The sequence below is a fragment of the Eurosta solidaginis genome, chromosome 1 (genome assembly GCF_040869045.1).
Source record: "Eurosta solidaginis isolate ZX-2024a chromosome 1, ASM4086904v1, whole genome shotgun sequence".
NCBI classification, from domain to species: Eukaryota; Metazoa; Arthropoda; class Insecta; order Diptera; family Tephritidae; genus Eurosta; species Eurosta solidaginis.
Window position 1 is genome coordinate 358,109,614 of NC_090319.1, and position 21,499 is coordinate 358,131,112.

Here is a 21,499-nt window from a genome sequence, read left to right on the forward strand (position 1 = left end):
AAAAGAAGCAAAAAGGATACAGAGGCTACCTCTAATGAACTTGAGCGGATAACAAAATGTTTATACTAAATTTCGTTCGGATTGGGAGATTTTGAGCATTTATAATATTATAGATAGATTAACAAAAAAGGGCTGGTAACGCCCATTTTCAAAATTTGTTTAAGTTTTGTTCTTAGCTCAACCGTACCACTACTGAGGTAGAATATCAGTCAAATGTAGTTAAATACCATAGAGTTATTGCAAACTTTGTTAAGGCTAGACCTTTAGGAAAAGTGGGCGTGGTGTTTAACCGATTGTGATTTTATTCACTCAGTCTTTATAATTTCGCAAGGATAGTTTGAATGTAATATCTTTAACGGCTTTTGATTTACGGCTTGTTAAACTTACACATTTTCTTCTTTTAAATGTGGGTGGTGCTACGCCCATATCCAAATTTTTTTAGGACTTATGTTTTGCGTCATAAAACCAATCCACCTACGAAATTTCATTAGCTTAGCTGTATTGGTTCTTGACTTATCTCATTTTTTTTTTTTTTCATTTTTCTAAACTTTTGATACCGAAAAAGTGGGCTGGTTGTCGTCAGATTTCGCTCATTTTCAATACGAATCTATTCTAGGTCCAGATATGCCGTTATACCGAATTTGGTAAAGATATCTTAATATTTTCGAATGGACAAACTGACAGACGGACGGACATTGCTTGTCAAATTTTTTTTCGATACTGATGATTTTGATATATGGAAGTCTATATCTATCTCAATTCGTTTATACCTGTACAACCAACAGTTATCGAATCAAAGTTACAAGTACAGCTGGGTATAAAAAATCAGCTGTAAACGAGGCATACATAACCTCATTTATATAGGGGAAGTAATTAGCGTTCTATGCACATGGATATGACTATGTATTAAAAAGTAAGGACGGCTAAATTCGGATGTAACCGAACATTACATACTAAGCTGCCAAATTACAGCTTGCAAAACTTTTAAATTGTCTTCTTTTAAAAAGGGGCGTTGCCACGCCTATTGTCCAAAATTTTACTAATTTTCTGTTCTGCGTAATAAGGTCAACCCACCTACCAAGTTTCATCGCTTTATCCATCTTTGGTAATGAATTATTGCACTTTTTCGGTTTTTCGAAATCTTCGATATCGAAAAAGTGGGCGTGGTTATAGTCCGTTTTCGTTAATTTTAAATAGCGATCGTAGATATAGACATACCAAATTTCATTGAGATACCTCAAAATTTACTCAAGTTATCGTGTTTACGGGAGGACGGACGGACGGACGGACATGGCTAAATGAATTTCTTTTTTCGCCCAGATCATTTTGATATATAGAAGTCTATAAATATTAGTTTATTCCGTAACGGGGAACCGGTACGCGAACAAAATTAATATACTCTGTGAGCTGTACTCAGCTGAGTATAAAAAGAACACACTCCACCATATTCGTATACATAAATTTCCTACTGATTCTGTGTCCGACAACTCACTTACTTACCTGCGCATTTTTATCATCAAGTTCCATCAGTTTATTTGTCATGCGATACAAAACTTTAGACAACAATTTTTCTTCTTCCGCTCGATAACGTTGAGGTAACGCGTCAGCCAAATCATCAAAAGTATCTATGTTAGGCATTGTTGTTGTATTTGTTGTGGCAGTATTGGTTGCCGTATGTGGCGGCGGTGACAATCCTCTGAATAAATTACGTAAAGGCAATGGCAGACCACTGAATAGACGATAGTCGAAAAAATCCCAAAGCAAATTGAAATTAGTTTCATAGGTGGCTGACGGGAGCGATTTGTCGTCGCCAGTTGTAACACCAACATCAATACCACCAAAAAGCCCAACAGTAGCCGGATATTGGTTGCTGAATTTATTAGTCGCCGGTGTTGTTGTTGGTGTGGGTGTGGGTGCATACATGAATGTATCATTGTTGTTAACATATTGTTGTTGTTTTTTATTTTGCTGTTTATATTTGGCATTTTTTATGATGAAACGACAAAGGCATTGTGCGGCATGCTCTCTGACGCGGAAATCATCGTCGCCGATCAAATGTAAAAGTTCATCGAGGAATTGTGACTGCAAGAGATAGAATAGCAATATATGTATGTAGATATTATGTATATGAAGGTAAAGTCACATGCTCACGCATACAAACAAACAAATATTAGTGTTTCTATATGAATAATGCATATGTGAAGTAGAGCGAAAGTGATTCAAGAAATCAATATGGATAGATGGAAGGCCTACAAAACACAATACAGATTAAATTCTTGGAAGAAAATGTTAGCAGATTCGTAGGTTTTTAAACAATGGATTCAACATTCTGAAAGCACGAGCTCACAATTTCTAATTTAAAAATCTGTGGCATATATGCATATGTACATACATACATATCTATGGGAAGAACATTTTTTATTCGGTATTTTTTATTCCGCCTTATATAGGCGTCGTAAAAAGCCGAAATTATATGCAAAAGTCACTTCATTAACCAAGAGCACGTTGTACTACATGCAATACGCGTCATTGCAGAAAGGCGTATTTATTCGCAGAAGAGCCTCATAGAGGTTCGGTGAGCGCTCTAAAACAAAACATATTTGTCATAAACTATAGCGAAAAAAGGAAATTACATGTAAATAAGTCAGTCCAATCAAAGGAGGCAAAATAATCTATGATGCAGTTATTTGTGGATTTAGAATTCCAAAAATGGCTCTAGATAACCCATAAAAACAAAGGAAACATAAAACTTTAAGCTTTCTATATGTTTCAATATTATGAAGTTTGGTAACATAACGGTTGATCTCGCAATGGCATAAACGAATCAATATATATATAGACGTCTCCCAACGCTATTTCAAATGAGCGAAATCGGATGATAACCACGCCTTCCTTTTATATATATAAAATTTGTAAAACACAAAAACCTGATTATTTAGTATATAATACACCCAGAATGTGGAAATTTATACTAGCCCATTTTTAAAATTAAAAATATTTCTTGTTATAAGCCTAACATGTGTATCGAATTTTGTTACGAGTGATCTATTTAATGTTTAAGGCATTATTTCGGTACCGCTTCGGGATTATTCAAGAGCTATTTAGGAACTAAGCGAACTATTTCGGATTGCTTTTGGGGACCGTTTCTGGACTAGTGAGGGATTATTCGGGACTATTTCAGATTGCTTTTGGGGACTGTTTCTGAACTAGTGAGGGATTAATCGGGACTATATCGGAATTTTTTTGAAGACCGTTTCAGGGATATTCTGAGACTATTTAGTAATTATATCGCAACTATTCCACAACTACTTTGTATTTTTTTCGAAAATATGTTGGGAACATTTAAGTACCATATTAATAGAATTTCGAAATAATATGGAGACTATTTGCAGTTATTTCGGATCAATTTCCGGGCTATTTTGGGGTTTTTTCAAAAACATGTCGTGATGATTTCATTTCGGTATAATCTTGGGATTGTTTGAGAAAAGCGTTATCGGCTTCTTATCGGCTTGTTATTGGTTACAATCGATTTTGATGAGTTCTCGGTTTTTAAAGGGCTTTTGATTTATGTAAGTATCATCGAAAACAACAAACATTCACCAGTTTGGTGTTGGCTTGTTATCGACATTTTAACGGCACGTTATTAACAACAATCGATATATGCATGGTATCGACTAGTAATGGAAAACAATCCTTATTGGCGTTTTCTTATTGCCTTGATATCGATTTGTTATCAACTTGTTATCGATAACAACCGACATCTGCTTATTATTGGAAGTTATTGGATTATATCGGTGTACTACGAGTTTGTTATAAACGAGCTATCGATTGACAACGATAACATTCCAGTCATTGGTTTGTTATTGGCTTCTTTTCGAAGTGTTTTCGGCTTCTCAAAAAGAACCAAATCTATTAACGGCTCGTTATAGAAGAGTTATTGATATCGACGAGTTATTGGTTGCATATTTGTTTGTGGATGTGTAATCGTCTTTTTATCGATAGCGACCGTTATATGCTTATAATCGACGAGTTATCGGTTTGTTATTTTCGATATTGGATATATTGCTTTGTATATGCATTGAGTACAACACCACATTGTATGCAATTTTCGTGGACTATGAGAAGGCTTTTGATTCTATTAAAAGGGACTGCATCTGACTTTCCTTGCAGAGAATTGGAGTTCCTCAAAAAATTATTAACATTATAAGGAAAAGCTATGAAAATACAAAATGCAGAGTGTTACATAATGGGAAACTAAGCAATGCATTTGAATCGACTACAGGTGTCAAGCAGGGGTGTATATTATCACCACTGTTGTTTATTGTGGTCTTGGATTGGGTGCTTGAAATATTCGACTCGCAAAATAGGGGCATAAACTGGAGACTTAACTCCAGTCTTGAAGATTTGGATTACGCAGATGACATTGTCCTGCTATCACACACACACCAGCACATGCAGGCAAAACTCGACCACCTGCATCACCAGTCGTCAAAGTTTGGGTTGAAAATAAATATAAGAAAAACCGAATCTATGCGCATTAAAGGTAACAACTCAGCAAATTTCACAATTGATGGCCAAAATGTTGCAGAAACCGAAAGCTTTACATACTTGGGAAGCATTCTCGCGTTGATGGTGTTGCAAAAAGAGATATAAACGCTCGAATCCAAAAAGCCCGGGAAGCTTTTGCCAGACTTCGTGGTGTATGGCGCGCTAACAACCTCGTAACTGCTGAAGCTAAAGCCAAGCTACAGTCCTTCATTAACCGCTGCTTGAGAAATATAATGCAGATATGGTGGCCTAGAACGATATCGAACGAAGAGTTGTGGAGGCTGACCAACCAAACCAGTGTACATATTGAAATACGGAAGCGTAAATATGGCTGGATAGGCCACACATTACGAAAGCCATATTATGACGTTGCAAATGCTGCCTTAACCTGGAATCCTCAAAGGACACGATGCAGGCGCCGACCAAAGATGACTTGGAGGAGAACGGTTCTTCAGGAAACTGGCAAATTGTTTAACGAATTAAGGCAAATAGCATGAAATAGAGATGATTGGAAAACTTTTGCTGCATCCTTAAGCTTCTAATGGTGTATGGAATAATAATATACATACATATATGTATGTATAATCTGTTTGTAATTTTCATTTCAATGAAAAGCAAATATACTTAAGAGATATTTCGTTAATATGTCACGTTTTTAACGTTGCTAATTTTTGTTAATTATTTTCATACGAATATCGTACATTTTTCGAACTTTTGTTAAGCTCCCCTTATATGCATGTTATCATATCTTTTCCAAAAAAAAATGGAGAGCACCAAAACGCGGAAAATGAAAATGTTTAGCTAAAAAACGCCTTAAGTGCAAGAAATGTTGGGAACATGAGCCCAAATGAAGCAAAAATGAAGCGAGTGAACACAAAAATCAGGTTGTAACTAACACGAATGCGAGCAGGCACGTTGTGTGCGTGACACGGTTACGTAGATGCAAAAGGTTTCCAAAGCGTACATACGAAAAACTTAATGTGGGCAAGACTGTGATACGCTAAAAAGCTGATCCGAGTTAAATTATGAGCAAAAGCAATCTAGGCGCTCAAGTGGAAAAAATGACAAAGGCCATGAGACGTTGCAATTAGGAGCTCAGTAGAGGGATGGTAGACTTCCAGATATTATTGTGAAAAGTATGCTAGTGCTCAAAATCACGTTTAGGAAGGTTGTTATTGCTTAAGTGAATTGTTTAAGGAATTAAATGAAATTGAAAGACATGTATCTGCTACATTAGCTTAATCACAAAATTTGTTTAGATATTTTTGTCAATGACAAAGTGAGTTGATTGTGGTAAATTTTAATAGCGTAAAAAAAGTTTTATTTTATAATTGGCTGTTTTAAGTTGGATTCGTTTGCAAGTTAGGGGCTTAAAATATGCCTAGGGTTTGTATGCCTGTCCTAGGAGGCAACTTAAATCCGTGTACCGTACCATGGTTGGCGGTTGCCTTCCAAACCGCCACGTAAAAACCACTTCCAAAATAAGAATAGGTAGCAAGTCTCGGAGAAGATTAAGGCTAAGCATATCTTCCAATTTGCGTCGTGCTCCTTTTAATTTTCGATGTGAATTTGTGGGACGGAACCTTCATGTTTTTTTATTTTTTTTATTTTTATTATTAGGGGAGTGTTATCGATGTTGATGGTGCTTTGCCGTATATAGATCCAGTACGTTCCGGTAACAAAGCTTCATTAAGGTACTAGCCCGACCATCTCGGGAACGATAATATGACCACATTTAACCTTCTAGGCCAAATTGTATGTCCTTATATACCGAAATGATCAGGTTGACGAGCTGACTTGTTTAGCCATGTCCGTCTGTCTCTCTGACCGACTATCTATTTGAACGCAAACTAGTCTCTAAATTTTTTAGCTATTTTCATGAAAGTTGGTAAGCTGGTATATTTGGTTGTCCGATTGATCATGTCGGAACCGACCAGATCGGACCACTATATCATATATTCCCCATACAACCATTTTTTTGGAAAAAGAGAGTTTTTGTCATTTAGTCTTCATTTTAACAGCTAAAAGAAGATTGACTACATATAAGGCATACATTGTCTGAAAAAATTGTCAAAATCGATCATATACATATATAATATATCCCATACAACCGATCGTTCAGAAAAGAGGTTAAACGTAATTTCTTTCCCATTTTAACCGCTAGACGCTTAAAATTTTTCCCGATGCTTACAATTACGACATACATTATTGTCTGAAAAAATATTTAAGATCGGTCATACATATATTATATATATCCGATACAACCGGTCATGGTCTGGGTCTTATTTTTGGTCTAGGTATTGGTATTGGTCTTTTTATTAGTCTAGGTCTTGGTCTTGGTCCTGGTTTTGTTCTTAGTCTTGGCCTTGGTCTTGGTCTTGGTCTTGGCCCTGGTTTTGTTCTTGGTCTTGGTCTAGGTCTTGGTCTTGGTTTTGGTCTTGGTCTTGGTCTTGGTCTTGGCCTTGGCCTTGGTCTTGGTCCTGGTCTTGGTTCTGGTCTTGTTCTTGGGTTTGGTGTAACGATAAAGCAAAGTGATAGCCTCAGTAAGCTACAAATTGAAAGCGCTTTGCTTCCTAAAAAAATTCAAAGTGCTGGTTTAAGGCACGGCACTGACTTCAGTTTTGTCAATTAAGCGAACATCTCATAGTCTTCTTACACGAAACACCTTAATTATTTACGAACATGTCTATAGGAAGCGCAGAGGCCAGATAAAAATGTTCCCTTAACCCTGCCAGCAGTCTCTCTCGCGCAAGTCACTTATTCGAAACGACATGTCTGAAGAAATGATCGCCGGAGATATCGTCTTTGTTTCGAAATCTTATCAGCCTTCGGGAAGAACTGTTCTCCCAATGTGAAACGACATTTAGATACGAAAGGGACACAGCATATAGAAACCATTTGAATAGGAATATAAGTAACGATAAGACGAAAAGTGTCGAGGAAGTAACATTTTTGTTTCGCGAAAGTAACTAATTCGATAGGATAGAAGTTGAAAGTTGAAATTGGCAAAGATTCATAATAATGTGAGAAAATTTTTTGACAAAAGGGGGCAGGATGCCATTTCTGAAGCAAAGAGAAAACGTCGCCAATGTCTTGCCAAAGTTGGGCTAACAGGAAGCGATACTGCTTAGTCAGGTAATCCAAAAATGCGAACCAATTCGTGCCCCTTAAACAAGACTGGAGACTTATAAAATTAAAATTTTCTTTTTTTTTTTCTAATACACAAAAGCTATAGTGCCATAGCTAGCGATATGACCAGAGCTGCTCAACCCTTATACACTTATAGCACTCTTGTTTTTGTTTTCCCTGAAAAATAGGCACAGATACAAATTTACACTTTGAATATAAAAAAACAGGTAAGGAAGGCTAAGTTCGGGTGTAACCGAACATTACATACTCAGCTGCCAAATTACAGCTTGCAAAACTTTTAAATAACCTTCTTTTAAAAGCGGGCGGTGCCACGCCCATTGCCCAAAAATTTTACTAATTTTCTATTCTGCGTCATAAGGTCAACCCACTTATCAAGTTTCATCGCTTTATCCGTCTCTTTGGTAATGAATTATTGCACTTTTTGGTTTTTCGAAATTTTCGATATCGAAAAAGTGGGCGTGTTTATAGTCCGATTTCGTTCATTTTAAATAGCGAGCTGACATGACTGCCCAGGAACTTACATACCAAATTTCATAAAGATACCTCAAAATTTACTCAAGTAATCGTGTTTACGGACAGACGGACGAACGGGCGGGCGGGCGGACGGGCATGGCTAAATGAATTTCTTTTTTGCCCAGATCATTTTGATATATTGATCTCTATATCTATCTCGATTAGTTTATGCCGTTACGGGGTACCGTTATGTGAAAAAAATTAATATACTCTGTGAGCTCTGCTCAGCTGAGTATAATTACATAGAACTCCCATGTACCCAAACATTTAAATTCGATTCATATGAAAGTTTTTAAATTTCATATGAAAATGCAAAGAAAAAACACTTCCATATGAAACCAAGGCACTTCGGTATGATATACAAATTAACACTAACAAATTGAAAACAAACAATTTTTCAAAAATATTGTAGCACTGAGAAAAATTTTAATTCAAAATTTCTTCATTAAGGGGACCATCACAATTCTTTAAACATTTAAAATATTTTTTTTTTTTTAATTAAAAGTTTCAGTGTACATATAATTTCGTATATTTATTGTGATTTGCAGTTCAATATAAACATTTTTGAACAGCCCTAGATATGACATATTAGTCCTGGTGGGAAACAGAACCACCCTAATGCTCATATGTACATCATTTGTGTAAGCAAAGAAAAATGTGAATCAAAAATACGTGATGCATCAAAAGAGGTGGCAAGCAGGGCTAACAAAAAATCTGTAATAACAGATAGCTCTCGCCTGAACGCATTTACATACATGAGTACACATACACAAAATTGCCGCAAAAGTTGTATGGAAAAGTGGGTGAGCATGTGCTAAATATGTAGATTTCAACTTGTTTGGTTACTTTTGGGTGGTACGCCGGTGCGTATACGTAACATCATTACAATGAATACTCTATGCAATTTTTGGCACATTTCCGTTTAGAAAATTACGAAAATGGTATGAAATCGGAAGCGCGAAAGAAACGCCAGAAAAGTGTAACACATACCTTAAAAAAAATGTTGTGAGTAGTTATAAATAGAATGCGGAATAATTATATAACACGGTTTACCACGGAGAAGATAAGGGCCAGCTTCTCTACCAATTTATGGTGTGCAGTTATCTAACAAATTGGGTGACTTATAGCGACAACTGCTGAGGCAAATAAATTTTGCTGAGAAGGTAAAGTCAAAAGCCTCCTTCACCCTTTCGAATGATTCCGCATTTGGAAAAATTTCTAAACAAGATTGACTGTTCCGAAATTTCACAAAAATCCCATGGCATATGCCTTTAATAAGGCGCAAATATTTTGGTGAGTATACGCTTTCATGTTCAAATGGACTTTGCTTAAATTCTTATGTAGGTACATATGTGCATAGTTTTGCGCTAAAAGCGTGTAAGTTATTCGCGAACACGTAAAAAGTTTAAAGTGCATAAGCGATTTTTATCTATCCTTTTTTTGAGTAACTTTTTCGCTTTTTGGCATGGACATAAAAGATTATTTTAGGAATTCAAGAGTAGTCGCCAAGCTAAAATTATTGTATCATCCTTGCACAGATTGCACTGCCTAAGTTAGAGCGGAAATTACAAATGCAAAGCGCACGCGTGAGTAGCTTGATTGAAGACGAGGAAAAAAAAAACAAATAGCAGAGCTATTTTGAAAGAGGCGAAATTGTCAGTTAGAAGTTTCATATGTTGGACATACCGCATACTTGGAGCAATGGTTTTTTTTCAAATAATTGTTTAATATGCCCATGTGAGAAAATCAGCTTAACTTACTTTCGGATCGACATAAAGAAAAATTTCGTACATACCTATTTGAAAAGTGAACCCTCGTTCCCCTATCACTCTCTATATCATCGAATACAATACGACTTTACTACTATTTCTCCTTCTTATTCGTGTCCTTCCCTTCTCTCCTTTACCTCCATTCCCTTCTCATTCTACTTCTCTCTACCACTTCCAAGGCCATTCCTTCTCTCACTTTCATTCCCATTTCCACTTTTATTCCCACTTCTACTCGTTCTACCTCTCCCACTTTATTTGCTTCATCTATATAATATATGACCAAATATTGGATACCCCCTTCAAATAATTACGGAGTTATGCGAATTAAAATGGCGTTTTTCCGTTTGGTCGTCAAGCAGATTCTAGTAGCACTATAGATAAGGATAGTCAGTTCACCTGCAGTTAGCTCACACTGTCACTCCCACTTCCACTCCCTCTACCTTTAACAGCTAAATTTTTTTTGCTATGGAATCTCTGTGCCAAATATTGGATTCCTTCTTCGAATTACACGGAGATATTTTTAAATATTTCTTAGTAGGGGGCGTTACAAAGCTCACTTTTTCAAAATGTTATGTTGCCAGAAATATGTGAGCACTTGAACCTAATATGAAAATTTTGTCAAAATGGGTTAAGTACTTTGAATGCCTATAGGTTGTGCTTAATAGCGGAAACACGAACCTCTGTGCTACGGTGCTATCAACATCAAATATCTAAGTGGATTGTAGATACTAAACCGGCACCATATTTGCGTGTTTTTTAGTACTTTTAAACTATATTTATATATATATATATATATATATATACGATTTTTAATCAAATATCAATAATATAAAGGTAAATATGGGCAAGTCTTCTAAAATTGTGAACTGATTCAAGTACATTTGGAGTAGAGATATACGCCGCCGATAAACGCGGCGCGGTGGCGCGGCGTCCGGCGCGTTACTATATTTTCTACTCGTTTAAGACTGTTTAGGCCATTTATTGTTTATGCCAAAAATTGGTCGGATATGGTCGAAAGTGGTATCAACGGATGCGCATCACTGCCAGTTATAAGAAACTAATTGCGAAATTTAACTCTTTATAACTATTCAAAAGTTATTTAAAATAACAGGCGCTTTCGATGTTAGCTTAACACGGACCTTGCATCACCCAATTCAGCAAGTTATTAAAACAAAACACTAAATGAAAAGTTATATAATAAATTTATATGCTCACTTTGCATTTTTGAATAAAATTAATAATGAACAATTAATTCAAATAAAATGACCCAAGGCGAACATGTTTTTAAATTGTCCTCTAGAATAAGCGAAATCAGTGATGCAAAATCCTTTAGTAGGTTCTAGGGCATAAACACTTCTTTGAAATTATTCTTACCTCATACTTAAGTTGAGGATATATGTACTTATGAGAACGGTTTGAAAAATCACTAAGTATTGCATTCAAACATCTGTTGTTTATTTGCGAAACTATACAATAGCGTCTGTAGCGGTTTCATATTTCCTAAAGTTGGCGGCCCTATCCAAAACTAGTCCCTTGGAGTGAATCACATTGATTATATATATAAACCAAGTTTAAATATCACCTACACGTTACGGCTCCTTTTACAAATGTGAATACGTAGGCACATATATATACCAGGTGAGGCTTTGTCCTTCGCAAGAACACTCAAAGTGGTGAAGCAAAAGCTTTCCCAAGACAGTGGAACTAATGACCGTGTGTGATACTACCCTAACGTAGTGGACATTCGAACTTGTCTGAAAACTGAAGCTACGCTGTCATCCATAATGAGCTCCTATATCGTAAGGCCGGAAAACAGTAGTTAACAACATTCAACTTAAAATCCGTCGACTTTCATTCTAAATTTGATTTAACGAAGACTATTGAAATCAATGTTGTGAACACACACGTCTGCAATCTTTGGTCTACACTTTAAAAATTGTATCCAGGGTCCTTGTAAAATTTTAATTATGTAGACGCGCCGAGGATTATACGATTTTCACCCATGACGCAATGACATCCACTTAGACTACTTATGATTTCGAGGGCGGCATCCTTGGCCGAATAGTCACTTCCTAACTTTTCAAGGTGTTTCTCTTGTGTAGCTCGGCAGCATAGCGCGACAAAAGCATCCGTTGGAAAGTCTTCGGAGCTACACCTAGAGCTTCTAGGAAAGTGACGTCGACGAAGGTATGAGTTCGAAGTCGCAGTCCTATAGCTTCTGTACTGGCATATGGTGTGAGGCTCAGGAGGCGTGGTAGCGACTGGTGGTAGGGATTCCTACTGTTCGCACATCGGGAATTGTAGCTCTTAAATACAGCCGAAAAAACGCCACGAGAGTCATGAGTATTAATAGACCATTAATAGCAACCCTAAGTCGCCTTTATGCGTGACCGCCAAGGAGCGACAAATGATTTAAAGAAATTGTGTTCGCGACGATTATTAGGAGTTAACCCTAGGTGAAACTACGCTTTGCACGAGATATACAAGCAAAAGTGTGGCTATTTTATTTATCTCTATTTCTTTTCAGCAGACGTAGCAGTACCAATTCCAAAGATCGGGGTTAGGTTCGAAGCCTCTCTGGTGCAAGCGAACGAGGGACAATCCCTTCGCAAGGAGCTACTCCTGGAAATTTTTGAACGGTCTGCGAGATTTTGATGCAAAAACCCCGAATCTTTCCGAAATGTCCAACACGTTGATTTCCTTAAATACATATAAACAAAACCTTTCCGAAATATTATTTTTTTAAATAGAAAAATTAAGCTTTTAAAGTAAGAACACCGGCGTACGCCGGCGCGCCACCTTCGCCGCCGCCGCCGGTATATAATAGAGCCTACGCCGCCGCCGCCGATAAAGTGATCGGCGTAAACCTCTAATTTGGAGTACCGAACTAAAAAAGGAAAGCGAAACTATAGTCTTTTTAGCGTCGTCTTCTGTGGTGGGAAAACTATCCTGCAAAAGACTTTATTCTCTATTCCAATCAGTTTATCTAACAATACATTTTTCTTTGAATATTATACAAATACAATCTAAAAATTTCTAGAGACATACATTTCGTTCGACGCCACATTGAGTGGTTCACCCACCTCTAACATTTCTTCCATTGAGACGTATTCCTTTCCCTCTTTGTTTTACACTCTGCCTCCGTGGACGGAGTTACACGAATCACCTTTCACTCCCGTGTTGCTACATCCTTCCGCTTCACAACATTTGTATTTACTGTGGAGTGGCACAAGATGAACGGCATTATGACTACTTCAGATGGACATAAGATTAATTGGCACTATGACCACTTCAAATTGACTTTATAACATTTCTTAATTTAGGAAATTTCCGTTTGACCGTATGACCATTTCGGAAGAAAGACCATAACCGTATACAGCAAAACATTGCTGGAGAACTGGTTGAATGTTTGGATGAACATATTTTTCTTCTATCAAAGCAATCCATTTAAAATTGCACGTTGTTATCATTTCATATAGTCGTAACTTTAACTGACTTTGTGGCCATTTGAAGTGGTCATAAGGTCAACTGGCATTATGGCCCTTGATCTTATGTTACTTCTCCCATCTACATCTTAAGGTGTGAAACAAAATAATTGACCGTGTGGCCACTTAAGAAAAACCGAATTAACTTTATGACCACTTCGGGCATAATGTCAATGTCAACGATATTGTAATCATTTGAAATTTGACGTTGTGACCATTTCATATGCAAATAACTTCAGTGGCCTTTGTGGCCATTTAAAGTGGTTATAAGGACAATTGACGTCATGGCCGTTGAGTTTATGTCACCCTTCCGGGATTTACGACTTGCCTTCGGACGTTTAAAAAAGTCACACCCAAAACATTTCAAGGTTTCGGTGTTGTTGCACCCTATCAACTGAATACTATTGCATCACCAAGATATCTACCATAGCAAACGCTTAAGACCAAAAACTTGAAAATCAACTAAGTGGACTGTTTATGGTATGAATGATTACGGTACAAATTTACCGGCAGATGCAATATGCATATATGTATTTTTAGAGCAGCGTTAAGTTCGGTATCTGCCCGGACCAACTTATTGAACCCTAATAATCGACCAAAATATCCGGTTGTGCAAAGAGGCCCTGTTGAGCTGGGGTCAAGAGCTTTCCCCACTTGCGTGGAAGATAATGCTCCGGCTAAGAAAATATTCTTATCGGAACCCGCCCAATAAAGCAGGCGGAAGGGGCAGGTGGAAAACGGTTTAAGGTCTTACTTTCTGTTACGAATTAGCGACAGTCAACAGAACGAAAAAGCGGTTGGTGCGCTTTGTTGGACGACCATAGCCACTTAAGCGGTTAAGCGCCAATTAAGTATGTAATTAAGTAAGTAAGCAAGAAGGCTCTATATCTTGCGTTATATTATTTCCTGTGCTGCCCACCATTAATATTTATTTCAGATGTTTTTCGCTTCGTATCAATTTAGAAAGAAACATGTAAGGAAGGCTAAGTTCGGATGTAACCGAACATTACATACCCAGCTGTACACTTGAAATGCTGTTGTTGTTTATTTTGTGCGCTTAATAGTGTTACAAGGCCGTGCAATAATACATATACATATGGTTCTATTCTAAACTAATTTTTCTTCGAGTTATGGCTCACGAATCATAGAAAATTGCTTAGTCATAAAAGGGGCGGTCACACGCCTATTTATTAAAATTTCAAGTTTTTCCTATTTATTGTTATAAATCCACTTGGGAAATGCAATACCATTGATATAAAGCTCTTTTTTCCATAGTTATAGCTTATTTTATTCGTCCATGACCCTTTTAAAAATCTTTTATATAAAAGTGGGCATGGTCCTTAACCGATTTCGTAAATTTTTCTTCGAATCATTTCTTATAGTAAAGGCAACCTCTCTGCCGAATTTTGTTACGATATGTTTAATGATTTTTGATTTGTGATTAATAATATTTGTAAAATTTATTTTATCACAAGTGGGCGGTGCCACGCCCATTTTAAACAAATTTTTAAAATTTTAATCAAGAATCTCAATATCAGTCTACACGTCAAATTTCAACATCCTAGGTTTATTACTTACTAAATAATCAGGTTTTTTGTGTTTTCCAAAATGTTATATATATAAAAAGTGGGCGTGGTTATCATCCGATTTCGCTCATTTTCAATCCCAATCTATTCTGGGTCCAGCTAAGCTCGTGTACCAAATTTGGTGAAGATATCTCAATATTTATTCAAGTTATCGTGTTAACGGACGGACGGACAGACGGACGGACAAGGCTCAATCAAATTTTTTTTCGATACTGATGATTTTGATATATGGAAATCTATATCTATCTCGATTCCTTTATACCTGTACAACCAACCGTTATCCAATCAAAGTTATAATACCCTGTGTACAAGTACAGCTGGGTATAAAAATTAGAACTAAAAACAAAATTTCGTTTTAAGCTGGAATGTCAAAAACATTGTGTATGTGAAATGGATGCAATGGAGGCTAAAAAAAAGGGAAGTACCTCTCAATATTTGGAGCATAGAATTCTCGTAATTATATTTGAGTGCAACGAGACTTTTTAGAAGATGAATATAACAGATATATAGAATGTTATGTTTATTATTCTATATTTATTAATTCAAATAAAACTTAAACTTAAACTAAAACAGAACAATGTCGTATCTTAACCGAGAAAGTCCCAAATTATATATGCGTTGAAATTCAAAGTGTAACTAGACGTTGCCTGTAGTTGCTAAAACTCAGCTGTTCTATGATGTTGCCACATATTGCGGTAGGGTTCGATTTGGGTAGTCACTACAGATATAATCAGTTAATCATTTTTGCTGCTATTTTTGTATTCACAGGTGTGCACAAGCAAACTCATTTGTGATTTTCTTAAAAATAAAATATGCACAACAAAAAACAGGGCATTCCATTAAAAAGTGAATATAATGTAAAATACTTACTTCGTAAATGCATACATTATCACTCAAATCGTCGTATGACATTTCCTCACATTTCCAAGTGGTTGAAGGATTTTCTTTAACGGTATTTTTATCAATGTTTAGTTTGCTATTGGCGCTGTCAGCATTTCCGTACTCTTCAGCAACACCGATATCACATTCACAGCCAATGGTTGTGCCACAGCAATAGCCATGACAATCATTGCATGCCGCATGTAAGGCAGCATAATTTAAATTTGATATAACTTCAGCATATTTATTTTGAACTAACCAATATTTGTTGTAATGACATAGACGAAGTTTGCTCAGTAGCAATTTAGGTGAAATATAAAATTCACTAAACGGAAGCAAGTCAGGCGAACTCGTAGTCGTAGAACTAATGGTAGGACAACCGGCCCTTAGCGACTGTGACTGTGTGCTATCAATTGTGTTGTTGCTATTGTTGTTACTGATTTGCTTCGATTTCGATTGCAATTGAAAATCATTCAAAAGTGCAGCTATAAGCTCATCATTATCGTTGAAAAGCTTTCGAGTGCATGTCTCTGCATTTACTGATTTGCTGCCCATTGCTGTTGGCGTTTTGCAACTGACATGTGTATTAAACCAGGAATTTGGTATATCATTAGTACTGTGTTGCTGCTGTCGTTGTTGTGTTACTTGGCTAGTGGCATTAGCATGGTATTTCCTGTTACTCTTATCAGCTGCCTCAACACAATCGCCTGCCAAACTTTCTAAGCGGCCTGCATCAGTCTTGCCTTCCTGTTTTTGGTGTTGTTGTTGATGTTGTTGTTTACGTTGATGATGCGCTGTCGACAATATCAAATATTTGGACACCACATACGGAAATATCTTCTCGAATGCATTCAACGCCTGTATGACCACTGTGTGTATCTCATCTTGCAAGCCCTGTTTGTTAAAAAGAAATCAGATGAAGAAAAGAAAATCAAATGAGTTTAGTAAAAATAAGAATATTCAAGATAAATAAGAAATAATATAAGGATAGGCGCATGCAGGGGGGTTTTGTGCCGAACAATAAAATAACAAGACGTTGCTTTGGTCGAGTCTGTTTGTAGACAGATCAATCATCGCACGAGTGCTGTTTCGAACCCCACTCCCAGTAGAAAAGGCTTCGAAGGGTATGATCGAAAAAGAAGTTTTATTTTCAACGAAATAAAAAAACTGTGTAAGTGTTGTACTTCTTCTGTAAGCCTCTTAACTATATATGAAATGGATGCAAAAACACACTCTTGACGCTAAATAAATCGAGGCTATCTCACGGTGAGGTACCTCGCGAGGCACTGTTTTACAGGCAGTAACGACGCCAATAAGATATCGAATCTTACAAAGTAGAAGGCGGTTAGCTAGTATCGGTCAAGCTTTTATCAACTCAAACAGGTATCCAAAGTGGAAGCACGGTAGTTGAAATTATTGAGTCTAAGAAATGGTTCGATCTATGGTATATGATACAAGAAGAATATTATTATGTTTTGGGGCATCACAGTAGGGCCATCCGTGGGCTAAGTGTCGGACTGAAGTTAATCTCTTGGCATAGTACTTTTAATTTAATATAACTTAAACATCCCCGCTAAACCTGAGAATCGTAAGCGGCACAGATGTATTCATCTATTGCATCTAAGAGACAAATCTAAGGCATCTACCAGGCGGTGGTGAAAATGATTACGCAAAAGAACTTGAAGCGCAACCGTTTAGGGTTGCCTATCTCTTTTATTCAGTTGGTGGAAAACATCTGACCCATTTTAAGGTGCTAATATTTTGGCATTATCTGGCTCTCCGAACGATACGAGCTCAACGCTGAATATGTTACATCAGATCCTGTCCATGATAAGAATACATTACACGAGGCACATGCTGGTTCCAGACTACGTGCATACAAACATTTCCAATAGTTTTGACTTGATTCCGGAGAGAGCGCAGGTCGGCGAATTCTATGCTCTCGCTGATAGCTGATCGTGCCTCCGATTGTATAAATTTATTTTAATATTAGGATAATCGGGATTCCGGGGCATGCAAAACTCATACCGGAATAACATCCACTCGAAAAAATTTACTCACCCGCATTTCTACGATATGTCCGCGTGACGAAAGTCCGCGAAGAGTAGAACGGAAGCGCTGAGCACCTAGAAATACAATTAACCCTATATCTTAACTTTTCTTGAAATGATGGATCCAAATACAAATCAACGAACACTGAACAACGCCTCTAGTAAGACGTGTACCTTTCTGGTCAAGCGCGGCTTCGAATAATTCACGTCTGTCAGCAGCACAACATGTTTATTATTAAGGGCCGCTTAAGCAAGCCTCTGCTGAGAGCTAATAAAGATACAGCATATCCGACAAACGAGTTTCACCTATGTTTTGACTTTGCGTTATAGACGGCATGCTCCACCATCTCAACAGAGAGGTTAAAATAATGTCCTACGCAGTTGTAGCGGTAATACTGGTAACTGATACCTGCTCCGAATGGTTTGGAGATAAGGTTTTCTGCTATTTATGTGTGCTTTCCACACATAAGATGATATGCAGGTTATGGGCTTAGGGGGCTATGGATGTATGGTTGCAAAAGAAGGCTAGTCAAATAGTGGAGTCTTGTGTTGTGAAAGACATTCGAGCTGAAATACATACACAACATGTTAGTGAAAGTTCAACGGCCAGCCTATGGTGGGATGGCATGGATTGGATCATACATATGTATGTACATTTGCAAAGAGAGTACATATGTACACTGTTGTTTTATGATAGATTTTCATGATAGGAGTCATCACAATACAAACATACTATATTTCTGCTTTACAAAGTACAGGATACTCTTTCTTACAAGAATGAACCGGCAAGATCGCAACCTCACTCCGCACGTCCTTACCTATGTCTCTCCTGTACTCTGCAACCATGATTCAATACGCGACTTCTGCTTTACGGAAAACATGATCATTAAAAAATAAAAATGTAAGGCGTGATAACCTTCGAAGAGATTTTAGGCCGAGCTTCCCTTCCAATTTGCGTCATGCTTCTTTTTATTTTTTCCTACAAATTGTGCGACGGAACCTATTTGTTTAATGTCGAGTCCGAACGGCATCTGCAAGACAGTTTTCACCGAGAAGCTTTTCATGGCAGACATATACTCGGAGTGCTTGCCAAACACTGCCGAGGGGCGAGTCCGCTTGGACAAATGGAAAAAACCTGTTTTAAAATTTTGATGTTGCCTTGCCCGGGGCGTGAACCCAGGATCATCGGTGTGGTAGGTGGAGCACGCTACCATCAAACCACCGCGGTCACCTGATCATTACTGGGTACAAATATTACTGCTACCGAAGTAGCAATTGTTCCTCATAACCGAACGGCTCTATTATTCGGGCCAGTAGCAATTAAGAGTGTAGTAGGTCAATATAGAGTGGGCCACTAGTAGAACTCTTGATATTAGACTATTCAAATAATCGGTTAGTCCATGAGCTAAAGTTGTTTAGTAAAATAATCGATTATGACTAATCGACTAGTTGTTTGCATTCTATAAGTAACAGATTAAACTACTTATACGAATAGTTTTGTTAATGTAATTTTTAATGAGTTCGGGAATTCGTGAAGACATTGTGGAGTAACTGTAAGACATCCATAAAAGTTCGATACCTAGCTGCGTTCCAGGAAACCCATTTTGCCGGAAACAATTCAATTCTTCTGACAAAAAATTGCATTTCTGAAACCGCCAGTATTCGAATAATGATCGCATAGTCCAATGCATGCTACGTTGAAATCGAATACCAGATATCCGAGTTGACTCAGTGCAAAAGTTGTCACTCGACTTATCGACTAGTCGATTAGGCGACTAATCGATAGTAAACCAAAGCCCTTGCCATGGACCCGAAGAGGCGACAAAGCGTTCCACTAATTAGCGTGGCAGGAGTTCGTATAGTATAGTGAAACTCGACGGATGATGAGTTGGCAGGGCGATGAATTAGCAGGGAGTGAGCCCGCTCTTGATGATGATGGAGCGAAGCACATCTTCGCAATGCTACGAGTTATTAAAGGTCGCAGAAAATTTTAGAATTCATATGAAGCAACCCCAAGCGAATTAAGGCGCTTAGAATAAATCGTAACCGAAGCAATAGGGCTAGTACCAGAAGGTGCTAGTACCGGAGTCATATTCAGCAAAGGATTTTCAGCACTCCCTACACTCCCCTAAATCTAAGGGGAATGTTTTCGCAGTTACACAAATAACAACAACGTTAAAGATCGTATCAGTCTGATAATAGATTGCAAGAGTTGTCAGGAGACTCGATAAAGGGCCCATACAACCTCAATAAAAACTACTACTGCCCTGTCGGTATTACAAATCAAAATTTTTTATCGAATATAATTTTTTTCCGAAGTATATCAACTCGTTAACTTTTTGATAAAAAATTTACAGTTTTTTGATGACATATCGAGAATTACCCGATAAACGGATGATGGTTGTCGATATCAAATCTAGAGCTTTTCGTAAATAAATCGATAACTTGTCGTTACCACATCGATAACTTTTCGATAACAAATGAATAACTTTTTTATGAACAATTGATGATATTTGATAACATACTATCTATAACTTTTTGATAAATTATAATAATTATCGACAAATTGTAGGCATAAATAGATAACGCTTGCTATCGATAGCAAGTTTAGATTAGAAATTGATTACACACAGAGTATATTAACTTTGATTGGATAACGGGTGGTTGTACAGGTATAGAGGAATCGATATAGATATAGAATATATCAAAATCATCAGTATTTTGATGAAATTTGGTATGTAGGTTCCTGGACGCTCATCTCATAACGCTATTTAAAATGAACGATATCGGACTATAACTACGTCCACTTTTTCGATATCGAAAATTTCGAAAAACCGAAAAAATTCGATAATTCATTACCAAAGACGGAAAAAGCGATGAAACTTGGTAGGTGGGTTGAACTTATGACGCAGAATATAAAGTTAGTAAAATTTTAGAAAATGGACTTGGCAACACCCACTTTTAAAAGAAGATAATTTAAAAGTTGGCAAGTTTGTGAAATTTGGTAGGGGCATAGATTCTATGACGATAACTGTTTTTTGTGAAAATGGGCTATATCAGTTGAAGCCACACCCAGTTTTTATACACAGTCGATCGTCTATCCTTCCGCTCGGCAGTTAACACGATAACTTGAGCAACAATCGACTTATCTGTACTAAACTTAGTTCACGTACTTATCTGAATTCACTTTATCTTGGTATAAAAAATGGCCGAAATCCGACTATGACCCCGCCCACTTTTTCAATATCGAAAATTACGAAAAATTAAAATAAACCATAATTCTATACCAAATACCAAAAAAGGAATGAAACATGGTAATTGGATTGGTTCACTGACGCAAAATATAACTTTAGAAAAAAACCTTTTAAAATGGGCGTGACACCTACCATATTAAGTAGAAGAAAATGAAAAAGTTTTGAAGGGCGAAATCAAAAGGCCTTGCAATCTTGGCAGGAATACTGTTCGTAGTATTACATATATAAATAAATTAGTCTTACCCAACAGATGATATTCTGGGT

General features: G+C 37.1%; 1 protein-coding gene across 1 annotated transcript in view; it reads right to left on the reverse strand.

Moving 5' to 3' along the window:
• htt (huntingtin) overlaps window positions 1–21,499 on the reverse strand; it is a 395,162-nt gene that overhangs the window by 292,795 nt on the left and 80,868 nt on the right. Inside the window, exons 9-10 of the mRNA XM_067768365.1 lie at window positions 15,922–16,824; window positions 1,501–2,082 (exon numbers count right to left, since the gene is read on the reverse strand). Of these exons, the coding sequence (XP_067624466.1) occupies window positions 1,501–2,082; window positions 15,922–16,824 (1,485 nt within the window). The remainder of the gene's footprint in view (window positions 1–1,500; window positions 2,083–15,921; window positions 16,825–21,499) is intronic.